The following is a 25,592-nucleotide window of genomic DNA, read 5'->3' on the forward strand; positions in this document are numbered from 1 at the left end:
TCCCCATTGACAGGGACGAGAACTAAGGCTGAAAGGGGCTAAGGGTGGCCAGCCCTGGTCACCCAGCTAGCAAGCTCCAGGAGCCTGGAACTCGAATCTTTTGACCCACATCCCAGACTGAGACAGGGATGGGGAAAACCACATTGCAGTATCTGTGAGCATGAACTGGAAAAAAAAAAAAAAAAGAAAGAAACAGAGTACTTTAAGCCTAGATTTCGAAACCGCAGTCCCTCCTTTGAGTATTACACCTCATCCTATTTCCCAGAACAATCCAAAAAAAAAAAAAAAAAGTAAATAAACACAGGGTTCACAAAGAGCTGCAGATATCCAGAGCTGCAGTGTGCAGGCTCACTGAATATCTTCAATAACCATCCACACTGTGGATGGAAGAAGGTATGAAATGTTCTTATGTTAACCAGAACACCAGTGTCTGAATAACCTCAAAATGCACTCCTTTCCTTTGGCTGTTCAAATTTGGTCTTAAAGAAAACCAGGAAGGAGGCCTGGAGTCTACCCACTGTGCACCACACCTCCCAAACCAAAAAGAGGAAAAAGCTTCTTGGAAGTCTCGTTCTGCACCTCCACCTCATCAGAACCAGAAAACATACCCTACCCCAGGTGCGGGCACAACCTGACCTGAGACTTCACAGGGATGGGCCCTGTAACACTCTACTTTTAAAAGAAAGTGAAAATTTGTCTTGGAGGAGGCTTAGTTCCACATTGCCAAAGAAAGAGAAAGAGGAGTTCCGCGAAATAAAGTTCATGTGAAACGGGAAGATTAGAAAAAAAACCTTTCCCCCAAATGTACTGTGATGTTCACTGCAGCTTTACTTATGGTGGCTTTACTTTACTTACATGGAAACAACCAAAGTGCTCTTCGATAGATGACTGAATAAGGAATATTACTCAGCCACAGGAAAAGATGAAATACTGCCATTTGCGACAACATGGATGGACCTTGAGGTAATTATGCTAAGCCAAATAAGTCCGACAGAAACACTCGAGAACCCTATGACTTCACTGATATGTGGGATATAAAACTGAAGGCAACAAAGGAATAAGGCAAATAAAGAAACAAAAACCCATAGACATAGACAATAGTTTAGTGGTTACCAGAGGGTAAGGGGGGAGGGGAATGGTAGACGAGAGTAAAAGGGATCAAGTATATATATGGTGATGGAAGAACTGACTCTGGGTGGTGAACACACAATGTGATATACAGATGATGTATTATATAATCGTACACTTGAAACCTATATAATTTTACTCACCACTGTCACCCCAATAAATTTAATTTAAAAAAAACCTTTCTCCAAAGCCTCTTCATTGTGTATACTCAGAACACACACACACACACACATACACACACCCCAATTTCTGAAACTGCTCCAGTGTAGTCTACTGGTATGTTTTTATAAATATGGATGTTACAACTGATGTTGACAGTGATTACAGGGGACCAAAAAGAGATCCATGTTTCAAAAAGATATCCCCCATCTTATCAATGCCTAGTATTTCTTTAACAGGAATAAAGCCTTTAGTTTAAAACTTGGGAATAAAGTTTACATTTTAAATAGCCTGGAAATTCACACTCCACAGATCAATGTGTTGATAGGGAGAAGTTCAAGGCCCACAGGAGTCCATTTAATCATCCCTTCAACAAATATTGTTTTATCACCTACGTTGCATCCGGCACTGTATTCAGTACTTAAGACACACCGATTTGGGCAAAACAGACAAAATTCCGTGGTCTCGCGGATCTTACGTTCTATTAGGCTGAAAATGAGCACAAAGAAAGGAAGCATTTTGCCCAGGCCTGGTCCCCAGGGAGAGGTGACAAATAGGCAGTTTTCAGCCAGGAATCAGCCACTGGGTACCTTGCACTTTTTCTGCTGATGAATAATCCAAGGTTAAACCACACTAAAATCACATGGCTATACAAAGCCATAAAATATGACAAAATACTGAATTCAGAATTTTATGAGGTGCCAGGTAAAAGCATTATCTGTTCATCCCCCAACAATGACTGTGTTTATAGATTAAATAAAGAGTAGCTCTGTTTTACCCATTTTGCAACATCCTCTTAAGGCATTATTCTGACTTTTTATAGCTTTCTTTTTACATAAGGAAACCAGTACACACTTTTCCTACATTTATGATTATCAAATTTTGCTGAGTGATATTTTTTGTCACTATATGGCAGGTTTATTAGTCGTGATGTCATTAAGCCCAACAAAATTACAATGAAACAATATGATACTGATGTCATTAAGCCCAACAAAATTACAATGAAACAATATGATACTCGCACCGATGACATGCTGTGTTTCTTTAGAATGACAAACTTGTGAAAAGAATACAAAATCAACTGATGTCATTGCTACTGCATCCATTTTCTTTAATGCTCTTTAACAGAAATGCCCATTATGCTTATGAGATGTAAAAGGAGATCCTTCTGCAAAATTTGGAACCCCATAAAGACAGGATATATGTATATTTACCTAAATCTACCTAAGCTTCTACAATCCTTTACTGAAGACAAATTTGCCGTAGTTCACAGGCTGTTGTTAATCAAGGCTTATTCCCCCTCATTTCATTTCATTTGAGGTCAACACACACGTTTTAAGATGGCCTCCGTGCCCAGCCCTGTGCTGACACCGAGTGTGTAAAAACAAGGTTAGTCTCAGTACTGGCAAGGCATTCACAGTGCTTACAGAACTGAATTTAATGGTTGAAATAAATCGCATCAGGAGAGTAAGGGGAAGTATAGAAGGTACTAGGAGGGCACCCAGTAAGGGTCAAGCCAAAACCAAGGGGCATCAGAAAGTCAGGGCACCTTCCAAAGGAGACGACAGCTAAGCAAAGCCTTGAAGAGTAAGCTTAGAGAAGTGAGAAAGTATGTTTCAGCAGAGAGAAGAGGCTGAGGAAGGCTCAGAGACAGGAAACAGCTTGAGTGTGTTGCAAGAGAATAAAGTCACAGGTTACCAATGGCCAAAGGCAGGCCCCAACGTGTTAGCATCTGGGGGGGACCTGAGCCTATGCTCAGGGGCTGGAGTTTATCAGGGAGGCAATCATCGATGGCTGTTAAGCAGGGGGCTAATATTTTTGCATTTGGAGATATTACTCATGTGTCTGCATGGACAGTGGACCAGCAAACAGCAAGCTTTACTGGTTAGAGAGCTGCTGTCAAACCCCAGACAAAATCGGTGAGGCCAGTGACAGAGCCTGCCCGAGCCAAGTCTCCAACGGGGAAGGAGACCAGCACCAATGGCCCCCATGTTCCCCCAAAGGATCCAAAGGCCCAAACAGGTCATTCTCGGTACGTTTAAAGATTTTATATCCTGTTTAACTTAAGGAATCTGAAACGTATTCATAAAACATTCCAAAAATAGGACTAAGTAGTTCTTTTGTGACATTTGACATCTTAAAAGCAAAACTCAAATTATTTTTATTGTCTCCAGCTTTTAACCTACAGCTTTATTTCATATTAAAGAATAAATATCATCAACAATATGGGGAGAAGGCCAGTTAAGCTGAGTCTACACAAGCAAAATGAAGCAGATTAAGGCAACTGGGCAACAGTCCAGATCATTGAAATCCCCAAAAGTTAACTAATAATAAATATAATCACAAAAAAATTCAAGCCCAACATTGCGTATAAATAAATAATACATAGCCTCTTCTTAAGTAAAAATAATTTTAAGGTACTTTTGACAACTTCATCTTTAAATCAGCAAGGTTGCCAAGAAACACTATAAAAAGTTGTCATTTTTTAAAAGGATGATTAATAATAATAATCTAGCCTAAAATTAATATTGAGAACTCTAAAAGACCCAGAAATAAAATGTTCTAATTAAGGTTGCTATAATAAGTTACAGTGAAGGGCACAAATGACCTATCTTGATTAGCAATTTCTCCCATACCGATGGCCCATTAAAAATGTCATTACTCTCAACACTGCTGGTCATCAGATGGAATGACATTCCATTGCACAAGCTTGGGCAGTCTTACACTTTTTCACAACTTAAGTGTGAAACCACTCAGGTGGGTATCTATAATTGTATTTTTATACTTAAGATACTTTTTATAAGCATGTCGCATTTTACTTTGTATACACTAAATTAAGATTCCTGCAGTGCAGCGATTCATGCATCCCACAGAGAAATTCATGATATATGTGGCAGCCTTAATAAAACTCTCCATACTCAGGGAGATAACAGGACCGACCGCCTGGTCAGGTCACACCTGGGATGCGAATCTTGGCTCAAGTCCACGTTGGGAGGCACTCTGCCACCTTGAAATATGCTCAGAGCAGAGGGAGGACGGTGACAGGATCCAAACCATTGTCCAGTCATAGGGGCTCCACCCCAGCCCATCCCTCCTCTCCCCTGGTCCACATAACCAGTCACTGAAATTCTGAGCGTGGCATCTCAGACATCTCTCTGTCATCCCTTCCTCTCCACTGGCACTGCCCACACAATAGCTGCAGTCTTCATTAACTGAGTCTCATGAATAACCTGACTCCCAGTTTCTCCAGATCCCCTCTTATTCAGTGCTGCCAGGTTGATTTTCCTAAAGCAACATGCTGATTACGACTTTATCCTACAGAAAAGAAAAAGTTACTTATCGTCTTTATACTTGGTTCAAGGTCCCCATGAACTGGCTCCAACATAACCTCTCCGTTGTATTTTCTATTAACTTCATTTAATACGAACGAAGCTTTCCTTCCAAATGTCCTTAATGATGTGCCTTTTCCTGACACTCTCTAGACCTTCCCATGGCCATAGCCATGTCTTTTGATCCACAGCCACAGGACCCTGTTCTCTCTTCCACACATCCCAGTCCCCTCGATCCAATGCTATTCACGCTGCAAGGACCACTGCAAAGGTCACTTCCCCCACAAATCCTTTCTGAATAACCTCAGGCAAAATAATCTCCTCCTATACACCTATCTTTCACAACCTACCACTGCAACCTCCTTGAGAGGCGGCATTGCGTGTGGTCCTTATTTACCTTATCAAAGGCATGGAGTACCTTGCATGAGGTAAAACAAAGATTGCCAACTGCAGCTCGTAGGCCAGATGCGGCCAGTGAATGTGTGTGTTTGGTTCACAGGTCCATATCTCCAGCGTTTCCTGACACTTTAAACATCTGCCAAACTGGGCATGCTCTCTGCAGTTTGCTGGTTTCCCACAGTCCCCACCAGTCCCTACTGCTTTCCAACATTACAGATAAAGCAGAGGGTCAACAGCTATTTACAAGTTTTGCTCTCCTGGCTGCTCTCATTTGTAATACCTGTCTAGCTCTCAAGGACAAGTGAGTTTATAATTCCTGTAGTCAATGATCAATAAATAAGTATTAATGAATGAAGGACTATCATATGAGGAACAGGTGAAGGAACTAATATGTCTGAAAAGAAAAAACGGCAACTTCACAATATGACGATGGTAATCAATATTTCAAAAGATGTCGTGCGAAAGCACAATTATATTTGTTCTGGTAGGTCCAGAATCCCAAACTAGAAACAATGAAGGAGATCAGAACACTTTTTTATCTTTGAAATTACTCAAAAGCAAAATGGATTTCCTCAGTGAGAAATGAATTTCCTTTTCTGAGCTGATCGAGCCGAGAACGTCCCACCACTTACCAGAGGATCTGAGACGAGACGCTGGACAGGCTGCCCTCCCTCCTAGGGCTCATTCGACTCGGGGAATCTGTGACTGCAGCCTGTGTCCTAAACTCATTTGCTGTCTTATTGGAAAACAGCACACTGCAGAAAGTACCAAATTGTATAAGTGCACTGATTATGGGGTGCCTGTTGTACAAGAGAAGCAGGTCGAGGAGGAAACCTTGAGAAATCTCTTTACTTTAGAATAATGGAGAATGAAGACCTGGCAGAAAAAAGTCCATCAAAATTAAAAACAAATTTCAGGAGGTCATGTGTCAGAGACCAACAGGAGCCAAGGGTTTTCAAAAATTCCATTGCAAATGCAGCAGAATTAATGTATTTTAAGCATTTTAAAATGTCCATTTGATTGTGGAATGAGAAGATCGTCAATGACCTTGCTTGGAAATTTCGGGGTGGGAAGAGGGTAGAGGCTTCATGCTCAGGACATGCCTCAAATTTAAATTAAGGTAACATATCCCGATGGAATTATATATAAGAATTATATCATTAGGATTATGTTGAAAGCTTTAATAGGTGTTAGTATCTAAATTATGCTACAATTTTTGTAACTCTTCTTGGTAATTCTTTATTATTGTTTAACATAAACAAAGCAAAAAAAAAAAAGGACCAGGAAAAAAACGACGAAGTAGGCCAGGCCACTGACAACCTTTGTGAGGCCTGACGATTCAGTGGAGTGGTGTGTATAAAGTGAGTTTAATTTCTAAAAAAAAAAAAAAAAATTTGCTTATTCTTTAATTTTTTTTCTAATGACAGCATCCCAGAAAACTGCAATGAGGTCTGACAATTAAGTTCACAAACTTGTTGCAACAATTTGCTAACCTATTTTGATATCAGACAGATTATTCATTATGAATTTGTACCAACTGGACAAACAATTAACCAAGTTTACTATTTGGAAGTGCTGAAAAGGCTGCGTGAAAAAGTTAGACGACCTGAACTTTTCGCCAACAATTCATGGCTCTTGCACCACGACAATGCACCAGCTCACACAGCACTGTCTGTGAGGGAGTTTTTAGCCAGTAAACAAATAACTGTATTGGAACACCCTCCCTATTCACCTGATCTGGCCCCCAATGACTTCTTTCTTTACCCAAAGGTAAAGGCAATATTGAAAGGAAGACATTTTGATGACATTCAGGACATCAAGGGTAATACGACCACAGCTCTGATGGCCATTCCAGAAAGAGCTCCAAAATTACTTTGAAGGGTGGACTAGGCACTGACGTCGGTGCATAGCTTCCCAAGGGGAGTACTTCAAAGGTGACCATAGTGATATGCAGCAAAGAGGTATGTAGCACTTTTTATAGAATGAGTTCACGAACTTAATTGTCTGACCTCGTATATTATTACATGAAAAAAGCCAATCTGAAAAGGCTACTTAATATATGATTCCAATACATGACATTCTGGAAAAGGCAAAACTATGGAGACAGTGGTTGGGAGGAGGGAGGGATGAACAGGCAGAGCACAGAGGATTTGCAGCGCAGTGAAACCACTCCATATGGTGCTATAATAGTGGATACATTTGTCCAATCCCATAGAATGCACAACACCAAGAGTGAACCGTAAGGTAAACTATGGACTTTAGCTGACGATGATGTATCAATGCAGGTTCATCGACCATAAGAAACATACCACTCTGGTTACACTCTCTTGCCTGTGGTCAATAACCAGTGCTGATGGCCAGCTGTGAGGCCACACACGCCCTCCCCCAAAGAAAGTGATAAAACTTACGAAGCCTCCACCAACAACAAGGCCAGGTCCTCACCTAATCACATTACTGTGACAGCCACCAGACCTCAATTCCTGCTCAGGTGCACAGAGCTTCTAATCCACTTTTTAGACCCATTCCTAAAGATGAACAAAGAGCCAAACATCACTAGACATTTGAGGGAAACCTCCAATAACAAAAGAAAGAAGCCAAAACAAATAGAAGGAACCCAGAATAAACAGAGACATGCAGTGAAAAGGAAAAAAGCAATACGGAAAAGAATGGAGAAGGAGTCTTCATTCATGAAACAAATACTACGTAGAAGCTGTATTTTTAAAAAAAATTTAATTAAAAACAAAAATTTTTTAAATTCACAAAATAAGCACAACTTTTTAGAAATTAAAAATATAACAGCAGAGGGTAAAAGTCCCATAGAAAGTCTGAAAGATATAAGTTGCGGAAATCTACAGAAAGTAGAAGAAAAAGACAAAGAAAAAAGGTTACTGAAAAAAGAAAAGAACAGAAAACTTATCAATGAAATCACATAAGAAAATTTCTGACAAATATAAGAGCATTTCTGAGAAATTTCTAAGAAATCCTGATTGAGAAGGTCCACCTAGTCCTCAGCACAGAGTGGGAAAAAAAAAAAAAGAACCACACCAAGGCATATGGTTGTAAAATTTCAAAGCAATAGCAATAAAGAGGAAATTATAAAAGCTTCCAGATAGGAACAAAGGTCACATCAAAGGCCTGAAAAGCAGGGCAGCCCTAGATCTTTCAACCGCACATTGGAGGCCCGAGGTGATGTCGCAAGAAAATCAAGCATCTGAGGAACAATATTTCCAGCCCAGACTGCTTTGCGCAGGCAAACTCCAGTCAAGTGTGAGGTGTAGTAAGACACTGGCAGACACACAAGGTACCCAAACATTTACCCTCACATGCTCCTTTTCTCAGAAGTTACTGGAAGATGAATAAACCTAGAAACTCTAAGACACTGAGTATTGATTTAAATAAAAATAATAATTTAAGTATACAGGGACAATAAGGGAGCAAAACCACGATGGGGGAGCATAACAAGAAAACTAGCCTCATCTTCCATCTTCCATAGTAGCGAGTTTACAGATATCTTAAATAACAAAGCATGACAGTATAAACATGTTATTAAGAAGTATGGAAGTGATAGCAGGAGAAACAGCCGAGTGGAAAGTGCTTGTCACCAGAGCAAAATGTTTTAGGTGGGAGGATGGGGTATAACCCAGAGGCAGAAAGAAATATAGTACTAGTCAACTGTTTAAATTATGTTTATATTCTATTTTGATAAAGATAAAATGTGAATTAAATTAATGAATGACAGGGTGTTCAGATCTTGCAAAGTATTCCTTTGAGAAGCTTAAATATCCTAGAAAAAAACATAAACTGGTCCAGACATGGTATATTTTTTTATTGTTACTTTTTTTTAAGTTTGGAGAAACCACAAAGAAGAAAGGAGACAGTGGCAGAAAGGACACAGGGCACCTGAAGGAGCAAGTTCTCCCCCAAAAACATAAGAGTAAGGGGTCTGTCTGGAGCATGTGTATCCAAATCAGGCCTAGACAGACAGACAGAGAGACAGTGAGCTCTTCCTCCGTGACTGGGGTGGAGGATGTGAAAGAATCAACAGGCAAAAAAAAGCCATGTGAGGAAGAAACATACCTGCGGTTAGAGAGCCAAGACAATGCTTGATAGTCTTTTTGGGGGGTGAGGTAGGAAGCCAAGGGAAATTGTGAGGGTCTGAGAAGGTACCATAAGAAAATGTTAACTTCAATTTCATCAAGTAAACTTGATCTTAGAGCAGGAATGGACACACATTGTCTCAACTGATCGTATTTGTACTCAGTCATTCCTCTATGTTCCCATAAAACTTTCTAATATTTACCATACCATATTTACACTAATACTTTAAAAAGGATTGTGTTTTCCCTAAACTATGAATCCTCAAGAACCTTCTTATCCATTTGCACTCAGCCAACACTCACTCACCATGGTGACTGACGTGAAATGCATTTTTGTTGTACAGATATACAAATATTTTATTTCCAGATATACAAAATCATGTCAACATGCCAACACACATGTATTACCTTAAAATGCTTTTTATATGCCAGAAGTCAGCATTCAATAACTTTACTGTATATTTAAAAAATGATACATGATATCCCATTATAGATAACCCCCCAAAAAAATTTCTGATTTAAACTCAAATTTAAATCAGATCTGAAGATCTGAAGAGAGATCTGAAGCTATCTCTTCAACTAAGTACATATAAAACCTAGATTCTGTTTGTGTGACGCCCATACTTTGATTAAACTCAGAACAGCAGGGAAGACTACATGAATCTACAACTATTTTCAATTAAAGCTCAGGAACATTCACAATGAATAAAAAAATCCATAGCTGGTAATTAATATCTGCCTTTCCTACTAAAAAAACCTAAAAATTTTATGGTTTGAAACATCAATCTTATTGATTCAGAATTAATTTGAGCACAGTTGGTTCTGTTCATTAAGCACTTCCTAATATTTCAACATATTCTAATTTTACATTCTTTCTAAGAGGAAAATAACAGTTATTACTCACTCTGAAAAGCATAATATTAATGCTAATTTTTTAAATTCTGCTTTCCTCTTCATTACATTTAAGCCAAAAATAAATTTTCTTAGTAATGACCCAACACCGTTTCCATAAGACATTTCAAATCCATCTCAAATAGGTTCAGAGGGAGACAGTGAGCTAATTTTTTTTTTCATTAAAGCAAGAGCTTTGTTTGCCATTTCAGTCTTGTGCTGAGTTTAGAGCATGTTCTTGATTGCTGTTAGTTAAAATTCTTCTCATATTAATATAGTAGAGAAAACGAACTTGAAAAATCTATCTTGAATGGCAGATAATGTCAATAAATCCTAATCTTAGTTTTACAATGCAGTAAAACAGAGAAGTATAATTGTCTACATGATTTAAGCTGATCAACAATTTAGGACAAAATGCAGATTGGTTCACCTGCATATACCTTTCCACAAATTCCACAAAGTGTATGTTGACCAACTGATTGTTAGAGTACCATCTAACATAGAACAACCAAACTGACATCTTCATAATTTCATCCTTCTATCCTTTCAAAAATGTTTCAGAAAATAATTCCCAAAATGCACTTTATAGGGGCAGCCGGATGGCTCAGCTGGTAAGAGCAGGAGCTCTTAACAACAAGGTTACCGGTTCTATTCCCACATGGGCCAGTAAACTCCGCAGTTCACAACTAGGTTGAAAGCAACAGCTTGAGGTTGGAGCCCTAAGCCTCTGGTGGGCAGCGGGCTGGCTCGGTGGTTAGAGCATGGGCTCCTAACACCAAGGTCACGAGTTCGAGTCCCACATGGGCCAGTGAGCTGCGCTCTCCACAATGAGATTAAAAACAATGACTTGAGTTGAAGCTGAGCTATGCTCCGCCTCAACTAGATTGAAAAAAAAAAGAAACAACTTCACATCCTAGAAAAACACACTGTTCCCAACATTCCCTAATTTTAGAAAAAAAAATGCATTTTATAGTATATTAGGCTGGTGCAAAAGTAAGTATGGTTTTTGCAATTAACCTTTTAAACCACAATTACTTTTGCACTAGCCTAATATAAAGGTATCCTGACAATGGAGCTGTTAGTTCTACTTTTAAGGTCATATAAGCTAAATGAGTTCAGTGGCTCCCAGGTGACTTTGAATCTACAAGAACACACAAAAGCATCTCGTGAAATACCTGATTTTGACTTCAGGATAACCTGAATGGTATGTCCATCGTTGGTGACTTCACAGTCCCGGCAGACCACATAATTTGGTGAGAGGCGGACATCCAGCAGTGAGGGGTCATATCTAGCTTCTCTTGAATTCAGGTTAATGGGAGACTGGTATTCCCCATTAGCATCAGGAAACACCAAGCCCCACTCAACACCTAACGACAAATTGAAACACATTTATAACAGGTTAAAAAAAAGTTACAGTAAAATTTATCATGTAAAAACTAGTTTAAACACTGCTTATGACCCTGTACATTATTAAGAGGGTTATGACTACTCTCTCTATATATAGGTGAAATGTGGTCAGTGTGTGAATTTTTGCATTCATATTTGGAATGATATAATGTTATCAAATACCACAAAGAAAAAACCCTGGACTAACAAAATACTGTTTCTATTGGTCCACATAGATGTAGCAATTTATGATGCTAGGGAATTCAGGTAATCTTTAAATGATTAGGAAAAAGATAATACCACAAAAATGTCCTCTGCTCATCAGTTCAATTACGTGCAGTACTTGGCAAACACCTGTAACTCCCCACATGCTTGGTAAGAGTCCAAAACCACAGACCTGAAGCAAGTGAGTAAACACCTCTTATCAGAAATGCAAGTACAGTGTTTTGAAGTGTGCATATGCTATTCATACATGCATACCATTTCCATATTTTTAAGTTAAAACTCCAAATTCTACATTGTTTTTTTCAATCAATGTAGTCAATATCAGCACCTGTGGTCAACTCTGTTAAGAGATCTACATCTTCCGGGACAAATTTAGAAAACTAAACTTCTTAAAAAGTCAAGCCCACTGATTGAGCCTGAAATTTAGGACGTGTCTGGAAAGAGTCTTGTTAGTGTCCTGGGGGGGTGGGGGGGGGGGGGTAGCAGAGGCAGAAATACTTTCTTCTATCAAAGTCTTTGCAGCAACCAAGAACGTAATACTTTCGCTAACATTGTACTCTCGAGGTGGTGCGTACAACGTAACGTGGCTCCTCGCAGCTACTCAGGAGGCAGAAGTGTCACCGCCTCAGCTCGCGGGCTCGCGCCCCGGGTGGAGGCAGGTGCCAAGTGCCGCCGGACGAGGGAGCCTGGCTCCCCGCCGCCGTGCCGGCCGGGGGACCGGGAAAGCGCCCGAGACCCACGTGGGAAGGCGGGGGCGCGGCGGGGCTGGGAGCGCGAGGTCCGCGGGGCCCCACGCTGCGCGGGACACACGCGGCGCGCAGCCCGGGACGCGCGGCCCCGGGACCCGGCCCCCCCGCGTGCGCGGCTTACCTTCTTCGTAGCCCCACTCCACACCCTCCTCCTCCTCCTCCTCATCCTCTTCCTTCTCCGGGAAGGCGACGGAGTCTTCGATGAAGCTCAGGTCAGCCATGGGAAGGCCGTGGGTCGTCTCGGCGCGCTCGCCGGCGGTGCCTGCGCCCCTGCAGGGTAAACGGGCCGGAGGGACAGGGTGAGCGCTCGTGCGTGTGGCGCGCGTGCAAGTGCGCTTGGGAGAGCGCGCGCACGTGTGCACGTGGGAGCACGCGGGTGTGAGTGTGAGCGCGTGTGCGAAGTGGGAGAGCACTTGTTCGAGCGTGAGCGCGCGTGGTGAAAGACAGTGTGAGTGTGAGCACGCGCGTGTGAGAGCGGGCGCGGGGAGCGCGTCCGGAGCCCCAGCGGAGCGGGAGAAGCCACGGCTCCGGGAGCGGGAGCCGGCGGATTATAAACCCGGCCGGGGCGTGTCTGGCACGTGAGGATCCGCCCCCTCGGTCCGGTGGCCGGGGGACCAGGGGGAGGACGCCAGGAAAAGGCCCGGGGCTACCGCGCCGAAACGAGAGACAGAGCGGACCGCGCCGACCCTTACCGCTGGCTGGGCCCCCCACCCCAGTGTCCCGCGCTGACCGCGGGAGATCGGTCCCCGGCGCCCGCCACCCCGGAGCCCGCGAGTCACCAGGGTCTGTCCACAGGACGCTGGTGTGCAGGGCCCAGGCCGGACCTGTCTGTTGTCATCCTTACTCCAGGAAATAGCAAAAGAAAGGGGCCTGGGAGGGGAGACATGGATGGCCTTGGGTCGGAGAAGAGAGGGCTGGGAGACACACAGAGACGGTTTCCCCACTCTGAATCCTTATTACTGAGGTTTTGTTGTTGTTTTGCTAGCCCTTGGAACACAGTAGAGACGAGTATGGAAAACCTTCCAAGAAACTTACAGTTCCTAAAAACATTTAAGGAAAAAAATTGTGTTCATCTAGAGAAGTAAGTATAATTTAGGGAAATTTTTCCATGAAAAAGTTTAGAGCAGGGAAAGGCAACAAAGCAAGCATGTTGTGGTTTTCGTTTCAGACTGTGGGTGCTGCTGCCGACGCAGCTAGCTGTGTACACAGCTCTGATGCCTAATGAAATCGTGTAAATAATGAAATGCACACATTGCATAACAAACAGGAACTTTCCTGATCCAAAAAGCTCTCATAGTTACCTCACAAACGAGCCGCCCAATCCAGTGTTAATGACTTCAGCCCCCTGTTCTAACGCCTTTTATTTAAAAACTTTAGCTAATAACCCTTGAGCGGGTTAACACCATGTTTTTAGAAGGTCTGTGTGCATAATCTCAGATTTGGGTCTTCAGTAAAATTTATTTCTATATGCTCTATGCACTCACTGAAATGTCTGTTAGCAGTTTGAATAGTGGATTTCTAAATCATACCATCCTTATCAATGCTTAATTCCTCATCTAAGGACGGAGATGCTCAGTTTGAGGATTTGGGGTTCTGTGCTCCACTGCCTGCTCAGCCCTTCTTTTTTTCACAGGCTATTAGAAATTTCTCCAGAAAATGGACTGGGACTGAAAGGGGCTGGGGGATCAATCTGCCCCTTTCTAGAATGTTCAGCAAAATAGCTGAAAACTGTTGGTCAGCTTTAGCTTTGAGGATTACCTGTGGATTTCATGTAATTCAAATAATTTCTCTTTCCTCTTAACACAGACACCAGAAAGTCCACCATTGAGCAGACTGAGTCATGGTCTGAGAAAAACTAAATGCATTCTTTACTCACTGCTTTCTGGGCGTTCTTTAGTGCCTAGCCTCTCTCCCCTGCCCCTTAGTGAGCCTGGGCTTGACAGAAGCAGAAGTTGTCCTAAAGCGATAGCTATAAAAACAATAAACACTACCCCAAACATTAACCATTTTTCACTGACGTTCTTCCAAAAGGAATATTTCATTTGCTTTCTCCCTTCCTGAAAACTTTTTCACAACGTTGAATTTTTTTTTAAGCTTTTTTTAAAGAAGTTCACACCTTAATCAAATGCTGCAGCTAATGGTCATGGACGGTTCCATAATAAAACCATTTTGCCACCCTGAGCTCAGCGGTACTGCTCAGTTCCCTCTGGCCCCAAAATGTACATAGATGCTACCTCATAGCCATGTGTGGCCACCCACTGCTCTTAAAGGACGACATGAATTACAGAGATGTTTCTTAAACCGGAGGACAGCAAAATCGCCATGGCAAAAAACTCCATTTTCCATGAGTAAATAGTGTGCCATATTTACAGCAGATAGGCTGAAAGACTGAATTGTTAATAATGAATTTTGCAGCTAACAGACAATTTTTGCATGTAGCCAACAATGAATCACCGTTCATAAATGCAGTTAACTACTAGACAAACATGTTTACCCATATTTGATCTTTCTAAATTTTTCAACATCATGTGTGTAATGTAACTCCTCCTTGCAAGCCTAGGGTACCCTGTCCAGCAACATACGAGCCATTCCACTGTGCATCCAAATAGTCAATTAACAGCCTTAATTGCTTTGAGACTGTGTGCTTCAGAATTCTGCTAATTAACAGCACCTTAAGACCTTCTCCTCTCAGGACCCTGTACTATATTATCACTAAAGATGGAATTTCTATTTCTAGCTGTTACAGGGTATCTGTCACCGTAAAACCTAAACACACAGATCAAAGATATAGGCCAATTCTTTGATTTATGAAATAGAACAAGCACACCTAAATCTAATATCAGAGAATCTAAAAATATTCACCCTCTGTATTTGAACATAAGTACTCCATACACCCCTCTAAATAATTGTAATGCATTTCGGCCTAATACCATATTTGATTCCTTAAGTTAACTTTATATCACTCACTTTTAGTGTTTGCATAACTGAGGTCAAATCACATCAGTATAACAATTCATTAAAAATAACACCTATATAACTAATTGCTATTTGGTACTAAGAGTACATAAATAGAAATACCTAAAAGGGACAAGCTAATCTAGATGTCAAAGGAACAAAGAGATATTAAGACTGGTCCTAGCTCCCCATACCTACACAACATGCATGGGATTTGCATGGGCTGTGATTGAGCGAATAGCAATCTAGGCATGAGCAATGATGCTGAATAATGGCAGTCAGCATCTCATTTTCTCCTCCAAGTACCTTCTGTGACCTGCCAACACCAATCCAGATTACTCAAAAAATGTGAGCTTCAGTGGGCTTATGTCTGAAGTAAGACACTGCTCTGGTCGTTTAGTTAGCTAGTCTGGTTTTTGTTTTGTCAGTAAGGACATCAAAATTTTCCTCGTTATACACATTTTGATTGCTGAAAGTTTCAATCTTCATTTATAAGGCAAGACATTCTGATTCTTTCATATTTGTTTCTTCATCTGATTAGTCTTATATTTTGTCTGCTTAAAGTTGTGTGTATAAGCCTACTTTTGTTTCAACTCTTCTTGGTCTTCTGTCTTCAGAACCATCAGCTTTTAGTGTTGTGTTGAGTGGCCTGTGGCAAATTATACTATTGTCATTCACTGCTCTGCTCTGAAGAGCAGAGGTGATACCTACACAGCTTTGAGTAGAAGTGCATGTACCACTTCCTCATAGAAGCTTTAGTAATTACCATGTGGTTCCACCATCATTGTTGTCCCTCTGCCCCCAAATTACCGAGTCCAAGAAAGGTACTGCTCCTTCAGCCTAGATCCTGGAATGAAGAAGACCCACAGATGAGAGCGCAGACAACCAGAAGTCGACAAGTTATTCAGTGAGAAATAAACCTTTGTTTTACAAGCCACTGAGATTTGGGGGTTGTTTGTTATAGTGGCATACCCAAAGCTGACTGTTACAGTAGCCCATCAGGTAAAGGTGAGCTCAAGAGTAATCTTTATTTGCTGAACTGCTTTTTTGCATGTCTTTTTACCTCTCTGGCCTGCAAGGTCTAAAACAGTGCCCTTATCAACACTTTGCAAATTTCTGAGAAGCCCTGGTCCTAACCAGGATCCTCACAACCTCACCACTCAGTGAGAAAGCCCATTTCCGTAGAAAATCCCAGTCTCCTCTAAGTAGGCATGGGCCATTGCTCTCTTCAGTTCTCTCCGATCACACCAGTTATGCCTGGAGAACCTACACCTTCTGCAGCACGAAAACGACAGCAGCTGAAGTTGGGATCTTTGAGATCACTATTGATGACTTCCAAAACTCCCTTCTCTAGGGAGCCTTCCTAGCATTTGCCAAATGGAATCCCTACTCGAGTGGTTTAAAGCTATCATAATACTCTGTACAGATCTCTAGCCCTGAAATTAAGATTGTGTTTTAAATATGTCTTTCTGACCTTGTCCAATAGACAGTGAGCTCCCTGGAAGCTAGGGGTTCATCTCGTCCTCTTTGTACACCCCACAGAGCACATGGGAGGCACTTAGGAATTAGTTTCCCTGTGCCACCAGCCATACAGTAATCTGGTTAGCCTTTATAAATACTAGCGCAATAAAAGTTCTGATTACTAAGGCAGAGGCTTTCAGGATACAAGGGCCACAACACACATAAAGGGAGTGGTAAAGTTTACTTGGTGGCAGGTGTGTCAATAGGGGCTTCATAAAGGAAGTGACATGTGAGCTGGGTCCTGCAAGATAACTAAGTGCTCTTTTGCCCACAGAAGAGAGGAGGAAAGGAGGTAAGAAGACATGCAATTAAAATGAAAAACAACAAAAACTCAAATACAGAAGCCAACGTGGGTTCACTTTTTGATCAAGATTATTTTTTCTATGATGCTAATAGAAGGTTTTCTATGGTGTAAATAAAAGTGCAAAATGACACATTTAAATAGTATGTCTGTTTTAAAGATTTTTTTAAACGTAATTCAAAATAATCTCATGACATGAAATAAAATACAAAGTAAATGATATGCTTAGATGAGCACATTGTGTTGACAGAACAATTCTAGAAATGTACTGAGCCCTGTCTGACATGAAGAGAAGATGCAGTGGCCCACTTAGGATCACCCCTTGGCCACACTCATACTGCAGTTCCCACAGCAACTGGGACTCCTCACTCTGCCCACAGCATGCGGTTGGGTACAGGAGATGCAGGAATGCCTGCTGTGCAAGATGGCAAACCAATTCACAGAATAATGTAAGCACCGTGGTTTTCTCCAAAGCTGGCTGCCATCATCCCTGCCCTCCTGTAGACACATGCTACTCTTTCCTTTGAAGGGGGCGGCTATTTTATCTCCCCCTTGAATCAGGGCTGGTTTGGTGAGTTGCTTTGTCCTACTGACTGTGGTAGAGTGACCCTGTGCTAGTTTCAGGCTTAGCTTTTAAGAGGGCTGGCCAATCCCTCTTTTGCTCTTGGAAACCAATCTTCATATAAGAAACCCTACTACCCTGAGCCCACCATGCTGTAAGGAAGCCCACATGGAGGAGCGCAGAGGCACAGATGTATGAGTAAAGCCCTCTGGGACCTTCCAGCCCACCTTAGCCACCAGCTGACTTCAGCCAAGTGAGGGACCCCAGCTGACAGTAAATGGAGCAGGAAAATGGCCCGTCTGAGTCCTGCTTGAATTCCTGTCCCACAGAATTCATGAGAAATTATAAATCATCGTTTTAAGCCACTAAGGTTTGGAGTGGTTTATTACGAAGTGTATATAATGAAAGCATGCACTTACTGTATTCCAGGTACTACATAAGCACTTCCCAAAGATTGTTTCCCTTAATTCTCAGAAGAGCCTCAATACTATCATCCCATCTTCAGATGAGAAAACAAAGGGTCAGACTCGTCCACGGCCACAGAGGTGGTGAGTAATCTGAGGTCTGTCTCTCTCCAGCCTCTGTGCTGGGAACCACCACGCTTTCTGCCTTCAGAGTTGGTGAACTCAGCAAATGTGATTCACCTCCACCAACGGAGTGGGGTGGGTTGTAGGAACACGATTAGCAACCAAACACCAAGTCCGATGCACACTTCAGCCCTCCTGCATCCTGCCAAAGGGCAAATTGGGAGATATGCTGGACTAGTCTTGGCAGCTGGGGTCAGTGGCCTGAAAGAGAAGGGTAAAGGAAACTAAGTTGGAAAAAGAGACATATAATAACTACACTGTTTTTTAATTAATAGACTTTATTTTGAGCTGGTTATAGTTGCAGAAAAATTGAGCAGAAAGTAGACACAGCTACCATATACCCCCTCACCTCAGCCCAGTTTCCCCTTTCATTAATACCTTGCATTGGTGTGGTACATTTGTTACAACTGATGAGCCAATAATAATGATCCATTATTATTAACTGAAGTCCATAGTTTACATTCGGGTTCACTCTTTGTGTTGTACATTCTATGTATAATTTTAAGACTCCACCTGGGTATGGAAAATGGAATCAGAGTCTGGAATCCCATGCTGACAAAATTTGCTCCTAAACGAGCCCTACTCTGCAGCCATGCCTTGGTCCATCTCTGTTTGCTCTAGGTGCAACCCCCGCACCCCACCCACACCCCACCCACACCACATCCTTCTATTCCGTTTGTTTTAGCCCATTCTCTGGCTTTGATGCCTTGCATCATGCCATTCCCAGTCCCTTATCTTCAACCTCAGCCTCGCCCAGCTAAAACAACCCAGGATTTGATGTCTTGATAGACTGCAGAGTCCTCTCTCAGTGGCTGGTGATTTACAAATCACCTATCATGTGTGTAATGTGGTTTAGGTCATTAATTCATTATAATATGAAAAAGGTATATTTTTATAGATGAAGAAACTGAAACTCAGAGAATTCAGTGCTTTGCCCACAATCACACAGCTAAAAATGGAATAGTTGAGATCAGAACCAGGTATGACCAGCTCTACAGCCAACATTCATTTCATAACGCTTTCCCACCTACAAGTCTGGTTTTTGCTACCGTTGTACCAAAAAGCCCATTCAAAGTGTCATTAGTTATTCATCCATTCACATTTGCAACCAACTCTCAATGGGATATGAATTAAGTGGCTACTTAGCAATCTAAAATGCTACTCCTCAAAAACAGAAAACATTCAAGATGTTTTGTATTAAATATTTCTGTTCCATAGTTTGTGTAATGAGGAGGAACCAGGGACACTAATGAAATACATAAAACAATAAACATTTTTAATACTAATGGAGCACAGCATGTTTACATTATGACTGGAACCCCATTGATTAGGCTTCACTGAATATTACGTTTAGCATAATTACTATCAGTGATGGAAGAGAAAGTCTAGCTTGGTGCTGAGTACATATTAAGCACTAAGACTGATTGTACAAGTTCCGACTGGGCCTTAATTACTTAAGGGACAGGAACACTGGACATTATAGCTTGATGTTCCCCACCTTGACAAGGTGGTAACAGAAAAATAGACCAAAACTCCAACAGGAGAGACTGAGGTCAGTGACACACAATATTTATTAGATATTAAGGATTATTTCAAGTGGTCCTCTTTAAAAGCCTTGATGGAAACACTTATCTTGTTAAATGTATTGTTATCATTAGCATAATATCATGTTGAAAGGCAGTGTGGTTTCATGGTTTTGTTGCTTAATAAATTTTGATCTTGATGAAGTTAACTGATTCTCTCTTTGCCTCGATTTCCTCATCAAAAGAATGAGGACAATAATAGTACCAAACCAAAAGTGGTGTTGGGAGGATGAAATAAGTTAAGACAGATAATGCACTAAGCTAGAACAGTCAGTTTTACTAGAATGCTTGTTTTAAAAATGCACACTTTTTCCAATGCAGTTGATACATTAGGGAACAATTTGAGCACAAGATGTCCCTGTTTGCTCATGCCACTTTTCTCTGTGAAAACATGAGATGAACCCAGAAAACTGCACCCAGTTGATCAGTGTCATGTGTGGAATACACAGAATGCACACGTGCACATCTCAAACATCTAGCAGCGACCTCAGTTCACCGGGTGTTAGGAACCAAGCCATTGTCATCTGATGTTACAAGTGTCTGTCAGATTTGGGGTAATCTTCCTTCTATCCCTTCAAAAGCTGTCATCTTTCTAACACCAACTTCCACAAACAAACATCAGGTCTTTTCCAAGGTAAAATGACATTATTTTAGCATTCAACCATTTCTTAACGTTTGAGCATCTGTTAAAAAAAAAAAAACTGTTCCATCTTATTAGATTCCTTTTTGTTTCTGATGAAGTTTTTGAGTGTTGTGCCCCTAAATCCATTTTCCCCATAAACCCTGTCGTTGTAATTGCCAGGTATGCATAGCACAGTGGTTTTTAAGAACACATTTGTCACATTATAACAAAATTGGCTATATGTGGCAGGTAATAAGCTCTCAGTGGAATTATAAGAAACTGGCATTTGGCATATACATCTTGCATATTTTCTTAGATCACTCCATGTGTGAGTTAATTTGATTGATTATTATCACTGAGTTTGAATATTATCCCTGTTGTTGTTAGTAGTAGTTGTAGTAATATTGTATTCATGTTCAGGAATGTCTTTATAATTAGTACATTTGTGAAATTGCTCAAAGTGTACTAAACAATACAGGAAGAGCCATCTTAAAGATGTCAGATGTATTGCACATATAAGTAACTTGACCCCTTTGAGACCTCAGAATAAAATAGGACATGATGGTAATCAGCAGGTAACTCTAGGTATTTGACTTTAAGATAGTTTGGTTTTGGACAACCACATGTACTCAGGACCAGTTATCCATGAGCCTCTTTAACCAGGGATCACACAGATGGGGCATGATACTTACACGTTGGGTATAAAGGAAGTAATCATGTCCACCAAAGGAGATGAGGTCACTAGAAGAAGGCAAGAGAATCATTTGAGATGAGAGCTTTATGCACACTTTCTGTCCTACTTTTTAAGTTCTTTCAAAATCCCAAGTCACATGTGAACTACTTTGAAGACACAAGGAGAATACAAACTCAAGTCTTTAGGTTCTTTCAGGCAGTCGTCCGTCACTACTGCAATCCTCCTGTTCTACCTAAGCTTTGATGACTTGAACTTGCTTTCAGCCATCCATCCATTCATCCGGGTAACATTTATTAAGTGTTCTGTGATGGATACCGTCCTAAAAGCTTGGGATACCATGATGACCAGAACTGGTCTTTGTCTCTAAGGAGCTTACAACATTGAAAATGGTATACCCACACTCAGAATGCCTCAAGCAATGACCTTGAGAAACAGGCTTTACAAATCATGGTGGGACCACTGGAAAAGTCCCAGAGCTGACAAGCTTTTAGGTTTCCCACAGAGTCATCCATAGGGAAAGCTCCGACCCTAAATCAAAGGACAACGTTGTGTAGCTTCACTGTAAAAGAACTGTGCACACGTGTTGCTTCCTTCACATTCACGCATTATGACATTGACAAGAATAGCATTCTTTTCTACATGAAAGGCGAAAATATACTACAAAAACATCAACCTATGATTGTAAAAAAGAAAAAGTCAATACATATAAAATTTCTTGAAAATTGTAAATAATTATACAAATGTAAATTAGCTTCATAATCATTATTGTTACATTGCTTCTCAAATCACATCTAAAATAAAATTCATTCCCAACTCACCCCAGCTACCCTCACCACCTCACTTTTCTTATGTTCCTCATTGCAACAAAGGAAGCCACCATTCATTTCATGTTGAAGCTTGGAATCAACCTTCACTGCTTTCCTTCTCACAATTCCAATATTCCTCTCTAATTCAGTCCTGTTTATTCCATTTCAAAACATGTCTCTCAACCCCTGCCTTCCTTCTCATGCCACTGCTACTGTCATAGTTCAATCTGTCGGCTGTCATCTGGACAACTCTCTCTCTATTGCTCATCTTCCATATCAGTGATGAAGGCAGTAACAGCCTGTCTCTTTCCTGCTTAAAAATTCCTATTGACTTCCTGTTGCATGCAGTATATAAAATCTACTTTCTTTAAGATGGAACACAAGGCCTTGGAAAAGCTGGCCAAATCCAACCATCTAGCCTCATGCAATTTATAATTAAACCAAACTCTAACTACACAAAACTTATCATTAACTGCAAAATACTCAAGGTTGTTTTCATGCCCTCCATGCCTTTTTGCATAACGTTTTTTTCTTTGACTCATTCTCTATTTCTGGGTGGATTTGAGGATAAAGAAGATGACAGGAGCACAGGTGAAGGAAGACTCAGAATGGGTGAGTGTATCCTCTTCTTGTGGGCTAGGAACTGATTGAAAATGTATCTCATCTGTTTCTGCATTGTTAGGATCTAGTTGGTTCCCAGCCAAGAATAGAAGCATAATAAATCTACAAACTAACAACTTTAAGACACTATTTCTATCTCTATAATGTTACAAAATACATCAGCCAAAGGCAATCAAAGATTCAGCCTCAAAGAATCAGACTATCCTAGGCGGGTCCCTTGGACAATATCCAGATTGCCACTGAAAGGATACCCAGGAATCTCTTTTGCCCGTTTCAAATGTCTTCCATGACTTTTCCTGACAGAAGAGATCTTGAAGATTCCTTAATTTTATTGTTTCTTTTTTTTTTTTTTTTTGAATTTTTGTAAGAGTTTATTTGAGCCAAACTGCCGACATATGCCAGGGAGGAATATCTCAAATGCTCTGGAGAATAACAGTTTCGCAGCTTTTTTTATGCATTTGAAATTAAGCAGGAATCGCAAGGAAGATTACACTACGTGAGGGTGGGAGAAAGCAAGGCAGGGATTTGATTACAGGATGATTAAGGTTATGTGCTCTCTTGAGGGTTGGTACCCCCTTCAGGAGTATTACTTCTGATATTTCAAAGGTGTGTTAACCTAAATGCAGAAGAACAATGGACAGAGCTGGCTTAAAACCTTTCACTGAAGAAGTTATAAGGCTGGGGTGTAACTACCCACCACTATCTGCCAGTTAGGAATTTATGATCAGGTCATCCTGCGAGGTTACTTTCCATAGAACCCCTTTTTTCCATCCTCAGTTCCCCTTTTGATCATAAATCAGTCTGAAGAATGCACCGATCACCACCCTTTGGTCAATAGTGTGGTCGCAGCGCTAGGAAGGAAAGCCATTCCTAGGAAGTCTCAGTATCAATGTCATCTTGGTGACCTTGGGGGTGGGGCAATACTGTAACCATGGGATCTGAGTTGATGCAGAATGTTTCCCAAAAAGAAAAGGGGCAGATAAATGGAAGTCAGTCAGGTCTTATGGCCTTCATTGAACAAACAAGCAAGCAAACACTCTGGATCATTTCTAGCCTATAAATTATCATGGAAGATCATTAATTTTAAAGACAAATTTTAGAGAGGTCATGTGATTCCCCCAAGTTTAAATGTCAAGTCTCTTTTTGATGCTTGACATTCTTTCTACTCTCCAGTCTTTCAGCATTTCTCTTCAGCTAGAAATTTCCAACCTAGAACTCTAGCAAGCTTCTCTTACCTCCTCTAATTGGTGCTCTTTGGGTTTCCAAATTTCTCTCTGACAATACACTTTCTTGGAGTCTATTAGTAGGGACTCCATAACAGTTCCCTTGTAATTGGTGGAGTTATCCTAAATGTTCATAACACAATGGAAAATGCAAACATTTCCAGCAATGACTCTAATAGTTTCACCATCTGTTTTTCAAACAGCCTCATGTTTTACTAACATCTACAGAGTTGAGTCTTGTTCTGCTATAAAGAAGTCTTCCTTTCTAGACTAATTTTTACAGTCGTCCCAAGTGAACAAAATTAAATAATGTCAGTGTGTAATTTCTGCGAGAGAAAAAAAATCCTAGCTCATTTTGTGACCCAGAAAAGGAATCTCTCACAGTGAAATAAACAGACACGAAAGGTAGTGGGGCACAGTCATATGACAACTGAACTGCTATTCTAAATTATCAACATGATTCTGCAGATTCTGAAAGAGGCTCCTTGTGGACCGCGTTCAGAATATCTGAGAGCAATGATTATACTCCTTGTGGAAAACTAAAATGGCTTCAAATCAGTTTGACCTTCAGAAGAATTCTTTCCAATGAATTAACAGCAGTGGTTCTAAGGTGTGGGAGAGAGTGAGAGCCAAGAATCATAATTTTTAAAATCCTGTGAGAAGCCTGATGAGAACCCGTTGTTCCTGACTAGTAAGCACATCCAAGTCCATTTACATTTGCAGTTGATAGAAACCTTGTGCGTTTGTGAGGACTGTGAGAAAATGGCCCCAGCTGTATTCCGGAACTTCCTAAGAAGGAAAGAAACTTTTGTTTCTTGGTTACATGAAAATAAAGATCTGTGTTTCTTTGTATCTACTGAGAAAAAACTTTTGTCTTCCTGGCTACCAAGAATATCCAGGCCGGTTTCCTTTTCCAATACACTAAAATGCAATTCCTCCCTTTTTTCCTCTCTCTTCCGGTAACTGCTTTGGTACTACCTGAATAATTTTAAGGGGTCAAGCCAAAAAACTTGTGATAGAAATGTGGGTTTTGATAGCATACATTGAAAAAGGAATTCCTTATGGATATGGCTAATGGATAAGCACCAACAGGTAAGACCCTAACTAAAAAACTTCCCAAACAGATATCTAGACACATTTCGGTTGGGAAATGACGTGATGTCAGTAAATTAGATATGGATGTGTTTGCCAGATTCTGGAATAATAAAATTAAGAAAGCTCCTCTTGGAGATTAAAAGATGTAATTTTAGGAAAACTAGAAAGGCCCACTTTGTACAATTAATAAGCTTCAAAAAATTATGTAACTTAACAAATTCATAGTTTCAACAAAGATTTAGATAGATTCATGGGCTCAGTAGCCAAAGGATGTTACAAAAGAAAATCACAAAGATACTTACGCCTCTGGGGTCTAACACATTGGGAAACTGAGTCCCATTGCTGAATGCCTTTTATACAACTGCACAATTGAAATTCCACCTTTTACTTATTCTTATGTTAACGTTTATATAGTCTCAGTGAAATCTGTGAAAAGTACCCCTGTTGAAAGCCAAGTGCAAATAAAACATTAGGAGCTCAAGAATGAGATAATGATGTAATAGAGGAAACTTTGAATAAAGACTGGGAAAGGCAGAATCATTTGGAGTCAACACAGAAAGTCTCAATTTCACTGAATGAAAAACAGTCATCCTACAAAAATAAGAGACAAATTGTCCATTGTCAAGAGAAACATTTCTCACCTTATGTGAAAAGATCTG

The 25,592-nt window shown here is 40.8% G+C and overlaps 1 protein-coding gene across 4 annotated transcripts in view; it reads right to left on the bottom strand.

Annotated features, from left to right (window-relative positions):
* Nucleotides 1-25,592, bottom strand: part of CA8 (carbonic anhydrase 8) — a 201,842-nt gene that overhangs the window by 80,727 nt on the left and 95,523 nt on the right. For 2 of the 4 annotated variants that reach the window (XM_081070898.1, XM_081070899.1), the window contains exons 2-6: nt 21,187-21,235; nt 18,122-18,490; nt 16,085-16,165; nt 12,485-12,633; nt 11,179-11,370 (exon numbers count right to left, since the gene is read on the bottom strand). In XM_081070898.1, coding sequence (XP_080927024.1) covers nt 11,179-11,370; nt 12,485-12,584 — 292 coding nt within the window. In that variant the 5' untranslated portion in view covers nt 12,585-12,633; nt 16,085-16,165; nt 18,122-18,490; nt 21,187-21,235. Of the gene's footprint in view, nt 1-11,178; nt 11,371-12,484; nt 13,993-16,084; nt 16,166-18,121; nt 18,491-21,186; nt 21,236-25,592 lie in introns of those variants that run through there. The other 2 variants (XM_081070897.1, XM_081070900.1) reach the window with 2 other exon arrangements.

Source organism: Rhinolophus hipposideros, assembly GCF_964194185.1.
Source record: "Rhinolophus hipposideros genome assembly, chromosome: 13".
NCBI classification, from domain to species: Eukaryota; Metazoa; Chordata; class Mammalia; order Chiroptera; family Rhinolophidae; genus Rhinolophus; species Rhinolophus hipposideros.